The sequence below is a fragment of the Acomys minous genome (genome assembly GCF_964271855.1).
Source record: "Acomys minous genome assembly, chromosome: 6".
NCBI lineage: Eukaryota > Metazoa > Chordata > Mammalia > Rodentia > Muridae > Acomys > Acomys minous.
This window is the reverse complement of record NC_140487.1, coordinates 118,797,419-118,812,238: the sequence shown is the minus strand read 5'-3', so window position 1 is coordinate 118,812,238 and position 14,820 is coordinate 118,797,419. Positions and strand designations below refer to the sequence as shown.

Genomic DNA, 14,820 nt, shown 5'->3' with positions numbered 1-14,820 from the left:
GAGACTGGACCCTAGACTGAACTGTCATTTGTTAAATCTCTCCAACCCGCCCCCTGGCCCCCCCCCCCCCACCGTTCCCCATAGGTAAGCTTAAAAGCCAGAAAATGGCTCCAGGTGACCCTTTGTCCTTCAGGGATTTGACCTGGTACCAACAAAATCAACACAGACTAGACTGAAGGACCCCTCACACTCAAGCCACTAATTAGAGCAGAAAAGAGGACTCAGGGAACTTACACATTAAGAGACACTGGTCCAAGTGACAACCATCGATTGCCTTGTGGGTATTATGCCTGCAATTCCAGAAAGAACCACTAGGAGGCTCCCTAACGATGCCTTTTGTCATTTCAATGGACTGTTTGCTCCCAGGTAGAACAGACATGATTCAGGCAATGTATTAAACATTTGCACATCCACAAGCTATTAACGGTCCCTTCCCCCACCCACTTGGAACATAGTTGGCCACCCATGGACATGTCCTACCTACCCACAGCCTATCAGATGCTCCCCACAAAGGATTTGAAAGGAGCCCTGACCTGTGTGAGTAGGTTCCCAGACAGTCCTAAGGCCCAGAACTCAGTGTGTGGTTGCTATGGAACCCTGCCTAGAAAAGGCACAGAGCCAGGAGAAATCAAGACACTCCGAATTTGAGTCCCAGCTCGACTTGTTACTAGCTCTGTAAGGGAAAGTCGGTGGACTCCTAAGCCCTACATCCGACTAACAGATCCTGACAGCCCCTCCACAGAGGGGTGCTGTGTTGGTTTCAGGGTAAGGTAGTGAACCTTCGGTCTCCCCAGTCAGTTGTTTAATGTTATTATACTCTTTCCCCTCGCCCCCTTTTCAGTGCTGGGGAATAGAACCCAAGGCTTGCTAGAGTTTATCACTGACCTCAGCTCCATGCCCCTTTCTTTATTTAAAGCTTCATTTATTTATTATGTATACAGTGTTCTGCCAGCTTTTACACCTGCACGCCAGAAGAGGGCACCAGATCTCATTATAGATGGTTGTGAGCCACCATGTGGTTGCTCAGAATTGAACTCAGGACCTTTGGAAGAGGTTACGAGACTTCTTAACCTCTGAGCCATCTCTCCACACACACACACACACACACACACACACACACTCCCTTATTAAAAAAAACAAAAACAAAAAACAAAACAATTACCTAGAAGAACCAACCTTCATTTCAAACCCAAGGACCAATTAAAACAGGAACTTAAACCTCAAAGGATTTAGGGTTGAAAGGCCAGAACAGGCCAGAAAACTCCTGGGGACCACTGACGAGGTCTGGTGATGACCCCAGACTCCCAACAGTCAGCTATGTGGAAAGGCCGGGGTGGGGGTGAACCAGTGGGATCTCCACTGTAGAGGCAGGGCAGCCCCAGAGGAGTTGGTGGCTTCCCTCCAGGGAAGACCCTCATCCTCGGGGGCTACCTGTGCCCTCGTGTGTCCTGTGTCTGCTGCTTCATCTTCTTCTCCTTTGGCTACAGGGCGACAGTCCCGGCCCAGTTCAGAAGAGCCTGCACAACCCTATTGTACAGGTGGGTAGAACACCCCTGGGTGCCCTGCAGCCTCCCTCCACCCCAGCTTGACCTCACCCGGCCTCGTTGCTCTGAACCTTCGGTCACCGTGATGCCATTTTTGGACCCCCAAGATCTAGAGACCCTAGGAATAGTACCCCTGTTTGAGTCACACGTGTGCTGGCACCTGAGCTGGGGGCGGGGCACACACTCTGCCTGACCTGTAGACCCACTGTGCACACCACACATCCTGTATCCTGCTGCTGTGGTCTGCATCTTCCCCTTGCATCTAGGCCTCTGAATTATTGTGAGCTTCATCCTTTAAAGGCGGAACCACGGGCAGTGGGCACTTCCGGCTCCTGCGAGGTCTGCCCCCTCCTTTGTCATCAGTGTGAGAAGAACTTGAGAGTAGCATCTCTCATGTTTCTCATTTTCTGACAGACATCTTTTTTTTAATGATTTATTTTTATTTTATGTGCACTGATGTTTTGCCTGCATGTGTGTCTGTGTGAGGGTGTCGGATCCCCTGGAACTGGACTTACAGGCAGTTGTGAGCTGCCACGTGGATGCTCCCGGGTCCTCCAGAAGAGCAGTCGGTACTCTTATTAACCACTGAGCCATCTCACCAGCTCCAGGCTGCAGCCATCTTGCATACCGATTCCTGGGCCCTCCCGAAAGGGATTCCCACCCAGACCTGGGGGGCAGGAACTGTATTTCAAGACATTCAAGTCGGTTTTCGTGCCTCTCTGTAGATTATACCAACCGCCTGTCGTTGTATGAAAGCACTTGGCCATTTGTAAAGCTCTCTGTAGGCGGTACCCCCAAACCCAGAGTAACAAGGTCATTGTCAGGGTTCCTAGGCTCTCAGGACAGTCTTGAGTGGGTTCTATTACTGTCTCTGAGAGGCTTTGAAAGCAACCTGGCTTTCCTGGACTCGCTTTGTAGACCAGGCTAGCCTCGAACTCGCAGCGATCCGCCTGCCTCTGCCTCCCAAGTGCTGGGATTAGAGGTGCGCGCCACCGCGCCCGGCTCTACATCGTGTTCTTGACCGTAGGAAAGCCTCCTTCCTCCCCACCCTTCCTTCCACCAGTATCCTCCCCACCAGGCTAAGTTAACCTTTGCTCTTCTCCCCTCTGCCTTAGTCACTAGAGGATCTTGAAGACCAAAAACGGAAAAAGAAGAAGGAGAAGATGGGATTTGGCTCCATCTCTCGAGTCTTCGCCAGAGGGAAGCAACGGAAGTCCCTCGACCCGGGCCTCTTTGATGGTACCGCCCCTGATTATTACATAGAGGAAGACGCGGACTGGTGATAACCCACCGCCCTTCGCCCGTTGCCCACGGGCGTGTCTGTGTGTGGATGAGCCATGGAGGCGTGCGAGAGTGTGTGTGTGCATGGGGGCGCCGGAGCCTGCGTGGGGTGCATGTGCAGGGGTGCACTCACCGGTGTGGGTGTGTGTGGCTGAGTGCCTGGAACGGGCAGAAACACAAATGTGACCCCACCCCACCCCACCTCCCGCGTCGACACCTCTGTAATCGATGTACATACCACAAACTGTGTGTGACTCTGTCAACCCTGTTGTCTCTGAGCGATACAGTTGTGTTTGTTTTTCTTGTTTGTTTTGTTTTTCAGTGTTTTGGGTTTTTTGTTTTGTTTTGCTTTGCTTTGTTTTAGGTTTTTGTTTTTGTTTTTTGTTTTTTGGTTTGTTTGTTTAATCTGTTGTATTTTTGGTTTTAGTTTTCCCCTTTCTTCTCCCTCCTCCTTTTTATGAAACTTGAACACTTGAAGGACTGCTGTGTATTTGTAAATAACAGACGTAGTGTGCACTTTGTGCTTGTAAAGTCCCTGGTCCAGCCGCTACTCCTGCAGCCCATGCCGCCAAGGATGTGGTCTGTTTTCCATGTCTCCCTCCTCCCGACCCTTCAGTGTGAACGTGTGGGACCAGACCCTGTTCTTGGGGTGTGCCCAAGTCACTTTAACCACAAAAAACACCCCACCATTGTCGTCAGGGTAAGATCACTCTGCAGAGACTCGTGAGCCCAGCCAGGGAGTCTTGGCTGGGCTGCAGTGTTTATAAGGGGGGGGTCATATGGGCTCTTTTTAATGGCCTGCCTGTTTTTAAATTGCGTTGCTGTTTCTTTCTTTATGGAACAAAAAGAGAGAAAGAAAACTGTTGCATTTAATTTATTTGCACAAATGCAGAAAAAAAACGTATTCTATCTAAATTATTACGTAAATATCGGAATGTATATTTTTCCATGGGGTGGGTGGGAAGTGGGCATTTCTGTTGGCTTCTCTATTCTGTGTTCATGCCGCTGCAGACACTGTGCAAGGTAGAATTCAGGTGGCTAGAACTGGGGACCTCAGATGGCCAGCTTGCTTTTTCTCTTTTCTCTTTTCTGTCTCTCCTGGCTGCTGTCCCTGCTTGAGAGCATGCCCACCTTCTGCTCTGGCCTTTCTCTATATAGTCTATATATATTCCTATATATTTATTTGACTTGACATACAGACCGTGACTTCAGTGAGCACTTCCCTTCTGGGCTTGTCTTTGGAGCCATGTTGATGGAGGAGTCCAGGGAAGGACAGCCTGGGTGGGCATATCCACAGGGTCTGACCAGACACCTGGGCCTAAGTCAGTTGGGTAAGAGGCCTCCGGTGGCCCACGCATGCCTCTCCATCCTTAGTTTATTCCGCACATGGGGGCAGGCCAGTGTCAACAGAAAAGATGCCCACCTTCTAGGAAGAGTTGTTGGGGACAGTCTGGCAGGTGAACCCTCTGCCCTCTTTTTTTCCAATTGGCTCCTTCAGCCACACATGGACTCTCTCAGAATCCCCGGAGCCCTGTCCTCCAATAGTGTCAGCACCTCAAATCCCGAGATGAGTGCCAAGAGGGCTGGCAGGTACCTATACCTGTTTTGGGGGTCCAGCTCTGTCCCCACAGGGCTTCACCGGGGCCTGGAGAACCCACAGGTTTCCATCCAAAACTGCCTCACCCCTGGAACTCAGTTTCCCCTTCCTTTTGCCCCATCCCCAACCCCTCTCTACCGATCCTTAACCACTAACAGCTCAGCCCATGCTCCTCGTGGCCACCATGGTGCTCCCACTAACAAAAACAGTCTCGGCTCTTGGAAAGAGATTTCTCTATGCTGGAAGGAGCCTCTGGAATGTATAGGATCCTGTGCCTAAAGTCTCTGAAACAAGCCAAAAAGCCCCCATCAGGTCCCCTGTCCCCTCTTCCCTCCCCCCAAGCTGGCCCAAAGCCCAAGGGAGAGCAGGCAGGGACACCTAGTAAGCCGCCCTGTGTACACACCCTTTCAGCTCAGCTGGTTGACCCAGTCTGGTGTGAAGGAGAAAGGCCAGAGCTGGCATCAGAGGGAGGTCTTCAAAAACACTTTTTCCCACCACTGAATTTCTAGGTTTTATTTTGGGTTTTGGTTTTGGTTTTTTGGTTTTGTCTTTTTTTTTTTTTTAATGATCCCTCCTCCCCCACTTATAAGAAAATAAGATTGCAACCACTCCTGGTAATGACTTAGTCATTCCTTTTCATTTCAGTTTTTGGAAATTAGGAGATCATCCTAAGAATTACGAAGGATGATTTATTTGAGAGAACCACGTCAAATAGGGAATGAGTTCTGGGTAATTAGAGATGAGAATGACCTTTTCCCGTGGGAGAGGTTTCTCGAAGGCATGGATGCAAAATATAAAATATTAAAAAAAAATCTAAATAAAGCTTATTTTAAAATATGATGGAATTCTATGTGATTTGATTGTTTCTACGTTGCTCCAAGGGGGGAGCCCATGTCCCTCCAGGAAGCACAGGTTGCTTGACCACCTCTCTCTCTGTGAAATTCCTAGGCTGGGTGACAGGAGGGGCCCCGAGGAAAGCTGGCTGGATGCTAAGTCGCCTGAAGGGGGCCAAGCCAGGTGGACTCCCAGAACATCTTGCCTATGCCACATCTCCTAATTTGGAGGAGCAATCAGCATCCTGGACGGCCCACATCTCCTAGCCCAGGAGCCCCCACTCCCTGGAGCTCAGAGGCCCCACCAGCTTTCATCGCTTCCCCTCCCCTCACGCTCCATCCAGAGGTCAGAGCTGTTGCGGTGATTTTGAGGCCTGTTGCCTTTCCTTGGGCAGTTCCTAGCTCGGGCGGCCAGGGTGGCTTATAAGAAACATCAGGATCCAAGGCAGAGTAGACTAGGCTGTTTTCTCAGCTTCCCAAGATCCCTCAGATGCAAAACTCTGGTTTTCCCATATGTCCTGGGAAGAGCCCGTCTAGGAAACCCCACATCTTGGTTGTAGCCAGTGCCCTCAGATTCTGTGCCCAGAAGCAAGACTGGTGAGAGAATGCACTTGAATGCCTCTTCCCAGCTCTGCTAGCAGAGAGCATGGACAAAGGCAAGCCATGCTCCAAGGACTCTAGGTCTGTGAAGTCGCAGGGTCGGGGATGCTAGGGACCATAAGGAGTTTTGGCCACCAGAGTGGCCATTGTTAGCCACATCCTGGAATCAAAAGCTTTTACCCCTCCAGTGATGCTAGCCAGCAGCCAGGATTGAGAGTCCACCACAAGGCAGGCACGTTGATGTCTGTGTCCGACCTTGTGCAGACATTACTAATCAATCAGTCCTCCCTACCTATCCAAGAGTAGCCTCAGACCTCTCTCTTTAGAAAGCCTCAAACATTAGTCAGATTTGAAAGGATGAAGTTTATCTGCTATCCTGGAACTAGCCTGGCATTTTAACAATGATTTAAAAAAAAAAAATCAAAACGAAACAAACAAAAAAACAGGGAAAATGTGAGCTCGGAAAGGAGTGATTTCATCAAAGCCTTAGGGATCACACTGACACAGAGGCGCCTCCTTTGTGCTTTTCTCTTGCTGGGGGGCAGGAGTCGTACTAGGTAGGGGTAGAACCCAGCCCTTTGCTCGTACTGGGGAAACACCTTAGCACTGAGCTACAGTACCCCGCCAGTACCTCCTTAATAAAAAGAAATCTCCTCCAAGTGGCACCTGTTAATCCAAGATTGGAGAGGGTCACCCAGGGCATCCAAAGCCAGCGTTCCTGCTGTGCAGGTTACGCTGTTCTGATTCTCTGGGGCTACTGAGTACGGCGTGTGCAGTGCTCAGCCTTCAGAGCCATCCTCAGTCGCCTCTGGGTGCTCTCCCACTCATACCACCAGGCTCCAGCCAGTGTAACCAACCGCAGTAACAACAATAATAGCTAACACTCGTTAAGCGCTTGCCGTGTGGGCCAGGCTCCACGCGGTGTGCTTTCCCATGTATTAACTCCGTTAACCCACGGCCTGTGTTACCAGTGAGGAGGCTGAGGTTAAGTCACATCTGTACGGGGGTGGGGGGGTTGTAGGTGCGAGCTACCATGCCTGGATTGTGCACTGCTGGGGATGGAACCCAAGGCTTCAAGCCAAGGGAGTCTGGCTGAACCCTGGCATCTGGAACTGGGAGGGGCCAAGCCCTATAGGTATATTCCTGCCCTCTGGGGTGCCTTCCTGTTCAGCAAGACCTGGCTTGAAGACCCCACTCTTAATACCCCCACCCCCACTCTGGCACACGATGGCCTCTGAGCCAGCCTGGTAAATTGCTCTGCTGTTATAGTGCAGTGTTTCCCATCCATCAGCTTTATTTCTTGCACCCAAAAGCCCTACCCCCAGAGGAGTATGCCCAGATTGCATAGCAGAAGCAGGCTGGTGTTCAACACAAGCTCTATGTTTTTCCTCCTGTCAAGAAGGGACAAATATGACCCGCATTTGTCCTGTTGTCCAAGCCCAGTCCCATCACACCTGAGTTATGGACTTGAGAGCCAGCTCCAGTCCAGTAGGGGCGAGGCATATGGCACCCCAACCCTAACAGATGAATCAGCACGTGGCTTGGAGCTGCCTCCCATGTGACACTCTGTGGCATTCACCCACTGCTGTTGGCTTTATTTGGGCTCTGAGAACCCAGGTGAGGGCTGGCTGCACTGTGGAGTCTTGGCCTTTGGGGATGGGGGGCAGGGGGGGCAGTATATGAGATTAAAACTAGATGCTCCTGTGTGTTAGACATGCTCTGTACCTCCAGATTTATCTTTATTTTATTTTTGAGACAGGAACTCGGGAAGTTATCTAGGCTGGTCTTGAACTAGAAATTCTCTTGCCTCATATTTAGCTGGTATTACAAGCAGGCACCATCAGGCCTGGCTTTCAAACAATATGGTTTTAAATACCCCAAACTTACATCTTTTTAACCTCTATCTCCCTCTCTAGTATGGCAAATGACTCTTAAATTCTTTCAATTTGGACCCACACTGGGTGGGGTCCCACCGTCCTGTTTCCCAGTGGATAAAAGCTGGTGAAGAATGGACGGCTGCAGAAGTTTGCGCTATAAAACAGTTCCCTGTGACCATGAGAAAGAACCTCAATGGCTGGGTGGAGGTGGTGCACGTCTTTAATTCCAGCACAGAAGCAGAGGCAGATAGATCTCTGAGTTCGAGGCCAGCCTGGTCTAGAGAGCGAGTCCCAGGATAGCCAGGGCTACACAAAGAAACACTGACTCAAAAAGACCAAAAACGAACAACAAGAACAAAAAGTTTGTATGATAGATGATTCTTGGATATCAAAATCACGGCATGTTCCGTGGCAAGCTGAGGGGTCTGCCTCTGTGATGGCAGCTGGGATGTAATGGCCTCCTCAGCCACCCTTGCGTTGGTGTCCTGAGGCTCAGATCTGGGAAGATACTCGAATAAGCAGCCATGATGTGTTAGCCTGTGTCCTCCACTGCTGTGCACATCCTCTGTGAGAACCACAAGGTCCCCCAGAGAATTAGTGTTTGAGAAGCAGGACCAGGGCTTCTCAGATGCTTCCAATGGATCTAATGGAGTGCCAGCCTAGCATGGGTTCCATCCCCAGAAGCACATAATGACAACACTTGGGCAATGAAGGCAGGAGGATCAGAAGATCGAGGTCATCCTCGGCTACATAAGATGTTGAGGCCAGCCTGGGCTACGCTAGACCTTGTGTAACACACACAGGGGTGGTGGGACACATGTCTGGATGAACTCTAGTCTAGTGAGTTTTGGGTTTGGGAATGCCCTAGTTGCGCTCTAGCACGTCACTAGGAGATGGATGATGTCATTAGGAAACAGCGGTTGAGGCCCTCAGTGCTAGGGGATTAAGTTGTACACAGTGCCCCCGACTCATGTGAAAGATCTGTATTTGGGAACTTGTCATCCCATCACGAGGACCCTCACAGTCCCCAGAGGATTCAGGCCACATCCAGGTCTTGACTCCCAGCTCTGGATTTCAAGTTAGTTGTGCGGCCCTTGGGCTCCAGGAAGTGTTTCTGCAAAGTGGGTGTGGCCACCTCTCCTTCTTACAAGTTCAAAGGTGAAAAGCAAGCTTTTAAAGACCATGATTGTGTCCTCTGACGTGTAACATGTGAGTTTAAGTTCTGTGGGAAGTAGAAAAGGAGCTCAGCATGAGATGGGGCTGGGAAGCCAACTATTGGCCCACTGTCTGAAATGACTAATCCAAGGCTGGTCCCTGCGGGGAAAGGAGGGAATGGGGTATGCAAACTCCAGCTGCCAATCCCAAGCGCAGTGTCATGTCCTGGGTTATGATGAAGAAGCATCCTTCAGCTCCTCTGCTCTGCAATAGGGAGGCTCGGGCCTTGGCCATGGAGTCACTGATCCCAGCAGCGTCCTGCCTCTCCGACATGGAGAGAGACATTGCGTGTGGCTACCATGCAGTGATGTGTACCCATGCAGAGAGGCATTGCTTGTGGCCACCATGCAGAGATGTGTACCCAGTCACTAACCAAGGCTGTGTCCTTGAAGCAGAAACTCAGAGTTACCAGGGTGTGGCTTTTATAAGAAAACATGTACCAGTGACCAAGGCAGCCTGCTCTATCAGTGAGGTGTCTCTTGTTCACTATTTCTTCCACTCTCTTCTTCCTTCCAAGAACTCTCTGAGAAAAACACAGATGGACTAGCCAAGGCACAGAGAGGTGAAGTTCTTGCCTAGGGTCACACAGCTAGGAAGAGGCAGAGCCTTGCCTGGCTGCCAAGAGTGCTCTTGGTGGTGGTGTTATGTGGTGTCAGGCGAACTGACACCAAGGTCCCCACCAGGGCCAGCCAGTCGACAGAAAGCCTCGGAAAACTCCAGAAAGTCTCACTAGGAGGGTAAGACCAAGCCCTGAGGCTGTCACCTCTATTTTGGGTCAGCTTCCCAACCCAAAATAGATGAGTCCTAAGTAGGAAGTTTGCCAATTGTATTCCAGGGACGCCTGAGGAGTTCCTCTGAGATCTATGAAAAGCTCTTATAGCTGCTGAGTATCAGCCTGGGCTGTGAATGCTGTCATCCAGAGCCAGGGGCTTATAAACCAGCCCTCTGTGAGAGAAACAGAGCAATTAGAAGTTTGGGGGACACAGGTAGACCAGTTGGTTCTAGGGCATAGACCACCCCTGCCCCCAGCCACATCCCACACCTGCTGAACTTAAAGGCCTGGGGTGGAGACCCCCGGGTTTAAGCCCGTACTGAACATGCTCCCCAGCATAGGCTCTGTGAAGGCTGGTTCCGGGGTATGCCTGAGTGATGTCCTGCAAAACTTGACATGGTCACCACAAGGAAGGCTGAGGAGCCAGCCACAAGCAAGCAGGACCCCTGGTCACTCCAGTCATAACTCTGCTAGGATCCTTGAGGGGCCCTGCTAAGCAGAGCCATTCAGCTGGCACGATGTGTCTGCCACCTGCTGCCAGCCTCAGAAGAGTCACAGAGAAGTCCTCAGCGTCGGGATGGGAGGCAGGGAGTGTAAGACGCGAGTTAGAGCCAAGTTCTAACCCTGCCAGCCACCGTGGCCGAGCCCTCCTCATGAGCTCTCCAGTGTTTGTCCTGAGAATCCCTAGCCTCAGCCAGGATCCATATGGGCACTAAACAACTGTTTGGTGGGAGCGTTGGTGGAGTGGTCAGACATGGATCCACTGCGGAGAGTCAGCAGGGGTCTGCCCACACCCTGCCCAGGATGCTGAGGAGGCTAGACCTTCCCCCGTCCAGATGCTCCATCACCTCCAGCCCAGTTTAATCGTGGACTCTGTGACCATGGGCAAATTGGTTTTCTTCTCTGGGTCTCAGGTTCTCTTAAAAGACACAGCAGGAAGAAGTTACCCCTCTGCGGCCCATCATCTCAGAATTCCCTGGACTGTGCTGTACAGGGCTTTGCCTGCAGCCTATTCTGGGCTATTGCCCCGCTCCACAGGCTGCCACTTAATCCCAAATTCTGGCTTCCTGAAACTTTAAATATGATGTCATTTGAGTAAAGGCTGCACATAAGCTGGGATGGTTACTCACAAGTGTTCCTCAGCAGGCGCTTGCCAGGATAGGAAGGGAAGCCAGGCCCTACAGAGAAGCACTCCCCACAGCCTTAGAGTATCCACTCGGCCCTTCTCTCCACCTGACAGGAATGGTATAGGCCCTTCCTTTACCCCAGGGATTATGAAAATGGAGCTAGTGGCTTTTGAAAGTCTGTGGTGGTGCATGCCTTTAATCCCAGAGGCAGGTAGATCTCTGTGAGTTCGAGGCCAGCCTGGTCTACGAAATGAGTCCAGGACAGCCAAAGCTACGCAGAGAAACTCTGTCTTGAAAAAACAAACAAACAAAGAAAAGTCTGTGTAATGTGAGGCCAGAGATCTTCCCCACGAAGTTGTGATCCTAGAAACTGGGTGAACCACAGTGAAACTAGGTAAAGCAACCCTGCCTTACACCAGTTTGTGACTCTTTCCCAGGCAGACCTGAGTGCTGGTTCTAGGTCTGAGCTCGGTCCCCATTCTCACTACCTAGGAATTTTCAACAAGTTTCCTCAGCTGCACAACTGGTCACCAGCCGCCAAGTAGGCAGGACACTCGCTTGTACAGTTCAGGGTCACCCCCTTGCTCAGGTGAGAGTCGGCCAAGTGCAGCAATTGCTCCAGTTACCCAGCCAGCCCCAGGCATAGGAGACAAGGCTACTAGGGCTGAGGTGCTCTCAGTGCCTCTGCCCCACCCCTCCTGTAGCTTCTGCCCCGCCCCTCCTGTAGCTTCTGCCCCACCCCTCCTGTAGCTTCTGCCCCACCCCTCCTGTAGCTTCTGCCCCGCCCCTCCTGTAGCTTCTGCCCCACCCCTCCTGTAGCTTCTGCCCCACCCCTCCTGTGACCTCTGCCCCGCCCCTCTTGTAACAGATGGGAGGGACTTGCTCATGTCTAACCCAGCAGTGGGACATGCAGACACCAATGTCTTGAGCTGCAGCACAGTATTCAGCTAGGAGGGAAACAAATCTTGGTCAATAAGTTTGAGGGACTGTACTGTAAATCTTAACGGAGCATATTTATTTAGGAAGGCCCTAACAGGCTCTGCATGGCAAAAAAAATACTTTCCCTTCTCCCAGCCGATGCTTCGAGAGTTTAGCTGAGCCCAGAACCGGGTCTTTTCATCAAGCTGTGTGGGTCACACTCGGAGAAACAGTGGGGCAGATGAAGTCATCTGTGCTGGGAGGTGCTGAGTTAGGGGTTGTGTGGGGAGGTCTAAGCACGCTCTCGCTGGCACTGTCTAGACATGGAAGCCCCTAAGATCCCTGTCTGCTGGACCAGTGCCCTTAGGAAGTGAGGTAAAAACCAGGCGTGGCAGCACACACCTGTAACTCCAGCGCCTTAACAGGCAAAGCGGGGCTGGGAATGTAGTGCCACCAGCTGCATGCCTGCCTGGCATGGATGAAGGCCTCAGTTCCGCCCTCATGGCCTGCCCCACAAGACTGAGTGTAACAGCATTAACCTGTAATGCCAGCACTCAGGAGGGAAGGCAAGATCAGGAGTTCAAGGTCGTCCTCAGCTACACAGTAAATCTGAGACAGCCTGGGCTACATAAAAACAAACAACCGAAACACATGAGGTGAGCCAGGTGCCAGGTTAGGCAGCTATAGGTGTAGTATTTATGTTTTGAGTCATGCCCACAGGGACACAAGGATTCCTAGAAATTGGCTAAATGGGGATGTTTTCTTTTTTGAAGGCGGGGGAGGATGCTTTCTTAAGCTGCTGTCTACTGTTCAGCTGCAGGAACAGCTGAGTCTGTTACACAGGGCCCAAGAGATGGGCGATTCCATCCTGCCAGTGTCTGGATTTCTTGCCTTCTAGGGTCCTCTGGCACGATATAGGAGTTCTGGGCTGACTAATTGGTATTGGTGAGATAGGATAGGCATATTAAATTCACAGTCAAGCTGGCCTCGCTCCTGGACAGGGCCAGCGTCCTTCCTTGTTAGGAAGCTGGGCTTGCTAAGTGTCTTGGAACAAATCACGAGGAGACCTTAAGGGTCAGGGAGGGGAGAAGGCAGCCTCTACCAGGGGTCACTGCAAAAGTCAGAGCCACAAAGATAGAGAGGACAGACAAAAGGACATGAGGAGTCACTAGGATGACAGTGGCTCTCAACCTCTGGGTCACGACCCCTTTCACAGGGGTCACACTTGGGACCATCTGAAAACACAGATAGTTACATTTCGGTTCATAAAAGTAGCAAAATCACAGCTATGAAGTAGCAATAAAAATCTTTTTAGGGTTTAGTGGGGTCACCACAGCACTGTATTAAAGGGGAGCAGCATTAGGAAGGTTGAGAACCACTGCACTGGGACCCGGAGAGACAAACAGATGAGATCATGGTCTGTAATAGGTGTGCGAGTGAACCCCAGCTCCTTTCCCTTCTGCCCTGTGTGTGCAAGAGATGTACCTTTAGTGACAGCTGAGCTGGCAGAATTGACAGGTATCCCCCCTGCTGCAGAAAGGGGTACGAGCAAGTTCCCTGCTCAGGAGCCAGTGCTTAGAGCTGTGACTCAGCCAGGGCCTCCACCTCTCCCTCTGTAAGGTGGAAATGGGACATCTCAGCTGTTGCAAAGTTGAAACAATACGTGGAGAAAAGGGTCTAACCTCATACCTGCGTGTCTCTGGGCTGCAGGAGGCCCTGTGAAAGTATGCCAGGGGCTAGTAACTAAGGCTGGGCTCCACCATGGACAGATCCCCAGCACACACCAGGGGTTCCCTGAGCTCCCCTGTCCTTGCCCTGGTGCAGTGGCCTTCGGGAGCTTGAGGTCTACCTCTTGGGAAGAAGCAATGGATTATGGGACTTGCTCCCATGTGTCTTCAGGTCAGCTCGGATAGGCAATGCTAAAACGCACTGTGGGGTGACAAGGACTCCAGCTCACCTCTGTGAGCTGGTCCCATGCCAGTGGTGTACTGCGAATGCATCTGCTTTGTGTCATCAATGCTTCAAGCTCAGAGGCCTGGGGGGACCCAAGCAAGTCAGTGTCACTGTCTGCATCCGGCCCACGTAAAGGAAGAGGCCTTACCCAGCCCTGGCAATCCTGGAGAGGATGCTGGCCAGATGTTTCCAGTGCTCTGGACCTTGCAAGAGGCCACGGATGCAACACAGGACCCCAGGGCCTCAGCGTTAACAATTAGATTTTTTGACATCCAGCAAAGGAAAGGGATCCATGGCCCCAGGTCAGGTCTGGGTCCACAGCTTTGGTAGCTCCAGGCCAGGTGGGCTTTGTGCTCAGATCCCTCTTGTTGGCAGGAACTTAAGGCTGCAGGTGTCCAGTTCTGTCCATTCAGTGACCCTCCTGCCCTTCTCCACTGGGCATCACAATACTTTCCTAGCACTGAGCAGTGTGGGTGTCTGGCCAATGGGGGGTGGGTGGAGGGGACAGGAGTCCTCCTCAGAATGGGCCTCAGCCCATTATCATCAGCAGGGCTTCCTGAGACTGGGGGAAGGGCAGCTGCCTGTAGCCAAGAAATGTAGTCACCTTCCAGCAAGTCTTCCAGAGTCCAGGGAACTCAGAGACGAAGCAGGGACTTTACCTTCAGGGAAGCTGCCAGCACGCCCGGCAAAGCGGACTTCGTACTATCCTAGAACCCACAGAAGGCTATGTGGCCACCGCAAATAGCTGTTCTAACCCAGGGCATGAGGCCTGAGGAAAAGGCCTGCCTTTGGACAGAGAGAAGTGAGGAAGGCTGAGAGAAGACTGTGCTATGACACTGAATGCCCACTGTACCATCCTGTAAACAGTGTCTCAGTTACACTGCCTATGTGCCAGGCTTAGGGCTGGAGGCCAAGAATGTAGATATAAATTAATCATCAGTCACCTTAATTAGTCTTCAATAAAGTCCTTGGATATTGTCTCAGGCTTGAATATGGGGAAACTGAGTCTCAGAGAGGCAGCATAGGAACCTAAGAAGATAGAATAAGCTAGGGGTGAGACTCAGGTACAATAGTGTGTTGCGCTATTTTGGACAGATGCAATT

General features: G+C 51.4%; 1 protein-coding gene across 4 annotated transcripts in view; it reads left to right on the top strand.

Moving 5' to 3' along the window:
* KAZN (kazrin, periplakin interacting protein) overlaps window positions 1-14,820 on the top strand; it is a 977,721-nt gene that overhangs the window by 937,088 nt on the left and 25,813 nt on the right. For 3 of the 4 annotated variants that reach the window (XM_084784912.1, XM_084784914.1, XM_084784913.1), the window contains 2 exons: window positions 1,488-1,538; window positions 2,660-2,783. In XM_084784912.1, the coding sequence (XP_084641038.1) occupies window positions 1,488-1,538; window positions 2,660-2,783 (175 nt within the window). Of the gene's footprint in view, window positions 1-1,487; window positions 1,539-2,659; window positions 3,131-14,820 lie in introns of those variants that run through there. The other variant, XM_084784915.1, reaches the window with a different exon arrangement.